Source organism: Neltuma alba, unplaced genomic scaffold (genome assembly GCF_004799145.2).
Source record: "Neltuma alba isolate B1F8T4 unplaced genomic scaffold, ASM479914v2 tig00013021_pilon, whole genome shotgun sequence".
NCBI lineage: Eukaryota > Viridiplantae > Streptophyta > Magnoliopsida > Fabales > Fabaceae > Neltuma > Neltuma alba.
The window spans coordinates 85,437-90,077 of NW_021637368.1; the positions used below are offsets into that span (position 1 = coordinate 85,437).

Genomic DNA, 4,641 nt, shown 5'->3' on the forward strand with positions numbered 1-4,641 from the left:
CTACAATAATGTTTTTGTTAACGTTATAATTTCTGCATAGGAGCGATGAAAATGGCTACGATATATTATAGAATTGTTATTTCCTAAAATTATCATACATATTCTCTTACATGACATTTTATTAATTTATTATTATTATTTTTTAATTTCTAACTCATCATATAGGTTCTATACATATATTGTATACACACTTTCTTAAGTTACAATCTATTATATTGTTGCATTTTTTGTCGGTTTTTTGAAATTAATTTTCATGTCTTTTGACCCTTTGAACTTTTTAAAAATATTAAAGTCATTAAATTATCAATATTACAACTTTTAAATTTTTAGTTGTCGTTTTCTCCCAAAATAAAGAAAAATTCGAAGAATTATCTCAACTAACAACAGAAAAAGCAATTAGGTAGCTTTCAATTTACAACTGTTTGCCACAACTAAAATTAACAAGATTGCACGCTAATTAATTCCCATATCACTTTCATGGTTTAATTAAAGGCAGTGTTTATAGAAATTCACAGGTGAAATCAAAAGTTGATCCATTTATTTCATTATTCGATGAAACAAGCAAAGAATATTTTGCTACTTATTATTAGGGGTGCACATGGGCAGGGCTGGGCAGGGCAGGACCCCTGCCCGATGCCCGGCCCGAGATATGAACGGGCTGCATTTTGCAGCCCGCTGCCCGGCCCTGCCCATAGAAGCCCTAACCATTTTGGGCTAGGCATGGGCGGGCTGGGCAGGGCGGGCTTCGTTGCCCAAATAGTGATAACCTGCCAATATCACATGTAAAAAAACTTTCGTCCATAACTAAAAATTACATTTCATAGTTTTACATTTTCGCACATTGAAATTATCCAGAAATAATTTAAAACAAGTCTTAGCAAATATCTAAATAAATAATATTCATAATCCATTTAGAACAAAACAACTCTCAAGATTGTAATTAAAGCCTTGAAATTCAAACGTTTTGCGTCAATCTCCATACAGTTGAGAAAAGAATAAAACATTTAAAAAAAATTGAAGAGGGGTTGAAGCACATTGAGATATTCCATTGAGGGTTGGAGATGGCGATGTAATAGAAGCTTGATTATCCATTCAAGTGGCAAAAATTAAATGTTACCTAAAGGATTGTAAAAAGATATTAAAACTAAAGCAATGGGTTAAAAGGAATAATATAGACCATATAAAAATATGGTGAAATAATTGTAAAAAGATAAATAAAAAAATCTTAAAATCTTATAATAATTTAATATAACCACTTTTAATATGCAAACACTTATTATGTGATACAATGCAGTTAGTAGTCCTTACAACTAAAAGACTTCTTTCCATCATATGATTTGTTCATAAAAAATTAATACAAAATAACTAAATATAAATTAAATAAAAAATAAAAAATATAATTCATATAATCAAACCCTAATTTTCTTTCTCTGCTCCTACCCCAATCTTGTTTTCTATCTTGTATAAATATTCAAAATTGTTGATTTATACAAATATGTAATGTATGAACTCCATTCTCTAACGAAGAAAGTTGTTAATGACATATAAGGGAAGACGGGCTTATAAATAGCCAACATTATAACAACAACACACAATAGGATGTACTCAATAAAGCTCATGAAGAACAAGTTAAAAGCAAGATACTATTGCTTTTTTAGAAAAATTAGATCCCTAAGATGGAAAACTAACAGACATGTAACAATAATAAATTAAATTGTAAAGAGGAGGGAATAACTTTTTTTTGGGGTAAAGAAATGTAATATATTAATATTATTCTATAAATTATAATATATATATATATATAAATATAATCTGGGCAGGGCCAAATGGGCTGGGCAGCATGTCCTGCCCGATGCCCAGCCCTGCCCATGAAATGCCCAGCCCAAAGATGCCCATTCTTTTTCGGGCTCCTTTTTTTCGGGCTGGGCAGGGCAATTTTTCTTCGGGCTTGGGCGGGCTTAGCGGGCATTTGGGCTTCATGCACACCCCTACTTATTATTCCTCTGTGGCCCCTTATCTATTAATTATTATTCACTTTATCCATAATTAAATCGATCTTAATTTAGGGTCCTAAGAGTAAAACGACTTGTCACCCTCATTCATCTCCTTTTGGTATAGAAATTAATAACATGCGAAAAGTTCGAATATAAATCTTTAACCAATTCCTAAAAAAATTCAACGTTAATTAAATCACAGGTAAACAAAACATATTTGATGATATGCCTTCCTATATCTTGATTTAATCAGCTCATATACGTGTTTCATATATTTTAGTTACTTAACTGTTGAAAAATATAAATGAGAGTGAGATTCTTAGTGTCACAAGTGTACTACTATTTATCTTGTTATATTCAATAGTTTACAGTCTAAATTTCAGAAAAAATGAGAAAATATATCAATGTTTGTTGAGTGGACTGATAAAGAGTTCCAACAACAAGTTTTATCTCTTTTTTTTTTCCCCCTAGGCATACGTATCATCTTATTGGAAATAGCCTTGTCTGAGACATTATTGTGTACTAAATGTAGACATTTTTCCCAAGGAGAATTTGAGCCTGGATCAGCATATTGTGAGAGACCAATTCTTTTCACTAGACCCAACTTCTATTGGTATTTCATTGCGTGATCAGCTTATACAATGCCATTGGGCCTTATAACAACTGAATCTTTAAATAAATTGTTAACTAAGAGATCCTACTTAATGACCTTATTGTCTTTTTTAACTTTCCTGTGTCTCTTTATACAGGATTCTAAATTGCTTGAATATACCCTATTCATCAGCCCATCCAATAAAGAATTCCATTTTTCTTAATTAAAGTTTCAAAAGTGATAGGATGAATAGTGTAGATTCCTTATTGAAATTCTTTTTAAAAAAATGTAATTCTTTATTTTTACCCAAAACCATGGAACTATAAATACGCTTTAGTTTTGCTCAAAGTAAATAGAGTATTAATGAAACTTAAACCAAAATACATAAAACTCCCCTAAACATTGAACCATATATAAATACTCTAGAGTTTTCAAGTTTTGTATAGATAACTCCTAACCAGCAATTATTTATTACTACTTCTGATCCGGTTTAAATATAAGATTTAGTTTATGAGTTATATTAGAGAAGATAGCCAACTATTTTTTAGAAAGAAAAATTCCTGGCTAGTCTCCCTAAATCCTTAGGAGATAGAGTAAGAGAGAAAATTAGAAACCAAGCAAATGGAACAATTCCATACGAACATCTAAACTATGGACGGCTCATATCTTATGTTTAAAAGGTTGCCCTAACAATTTGCCAAGATGATAAAATAAGCCATCAATTAGGTAAAGAGTGAGCTGTTGTACTATAAACTAGATCTTATATACTTAGGACCATTGGGAGTATTTTTAAACTTTATTATGCACATATAACACCCTCAAACTTTGAGTTATATATATGCACATAAACTCAATAAACTTGAAGCTATAATTGTGCGAATAAGTAATGAACAAAATTAATTGTAGGAGAATTATTTACATAAATATGAGTTTAGAGGGTTTATTGTAAAGTTTCAAAAGTCATGAAGGGAGGTTACCTTATGTACAGTTTAGCCTAAAAATAAAGTCTCTCACTCAGTCTCCCCACCTTTTTTTTTTTTTTAATATATATTATCCGAAATATAAAACATAATTAAGTACATTGTTTTAAGTACATAACATAAACAGTACTCCTACCAGTGGTTCTATAAATTAAAGTGAGCTTGAGTCTTGAATGATTAAGCCAGTTCTCTCCCCTGCAAAAGAGAAGACATGGCCAGAAGAACCTTCTTCACCTTTCTGCTTTTAACCCTGTTTGCTTTCTCATCTCTGAATCGCATTCAAGCTTCGAGCCGCAGAGTTCTCCTACAGCAATACGGTTATGGTCAAGGTGGCAGCGGCGGGGATGAAAGTGGTGGTGGCGGCGGCAAGGGTGGCGAGGGTGGTTATGGTGGCGGTGGCGGTGAAAAAGGTGGTGGTGGTGATGACAAAGGAGGAGGAGGCGGCGGCGGGGGGGATGAAAGTGGTAGTGGTGGCAAGGGTGGCCAGGGTGGTTATGGTGGCGGTGGCGGTGGCGGTGAAAAAGGTGGTGGCGGTGATGACAAAGGAGGAGGAGGCGGCGACTCCTGTGACCATGGCCATGATGAGTCATGCGGCTGCGGTCACGACATGTGCGACCATGGTCGTGGTTATGATCATCATGGTGGTAGAGGACCCATCTGTCCATTTCTTCCTTGGTTTAACAATGGCGGCCCTTGGTGGTGGCTTAAAGATCTCAAAACCTCCATCCAACAAGCACGTGCCCCAAACACTACTCCATGATCCATCAAACTTCTGAATGCATGCATGTGACTATGCATACCACATCACTGCTTCATGCATGCATGTGTTCAAGTTCTAATATATTACCTATATATATATATATATATTGAATAAAGAAGGCAATTTGGATAATCTGTTCTGTCGTGTTGTTTTCTTTCTGTCTACGTTTTATTCGTATTTTTCAGAACATCAGATACATCCAACGGTGATGATGATGAGATGCAATTTCGATAATCTAGTCCGTTGGATTAATCTAATGGTTTTGATTGCTTTAATTCTGTCTACTGAATTGATCTGATGGCTGAGAAAACGAAG

General features: G+C 33.9%; 1 protein-coding gene across 1 annotated transcript; it reads left to right on the top strand.

Moving 5' to 3' along the window:
- The first annotated feature begins 3,777 nt into the window (after positions 1–3,777).
- Positions 3,778–4,326, top strand: LOC114733611 (putative glycine-rich cell wall structural protein 1). Its single transcript, XM_028921094.1, has one exon. It carries the CDS (start codon positions 3,778–3,780, stop codon positions 4,324–4,326), a length of 549 nt encoding a protein of 182 aa, XP_028776927.1.
- The last annotated feature ends 315 nt before the right edge of the window (positions 4,327–4,641 follow it).

What these genes read in the sequence shown, in the direction of transcription:
- LOC114733611 (XM_028921094.1), top strand. Translation starts at nt 3,778, where the DNA reads ATGGCCAGAAGAACCTTCTTCACCTTTCTGCTTTTAACCCTGTTTGCT.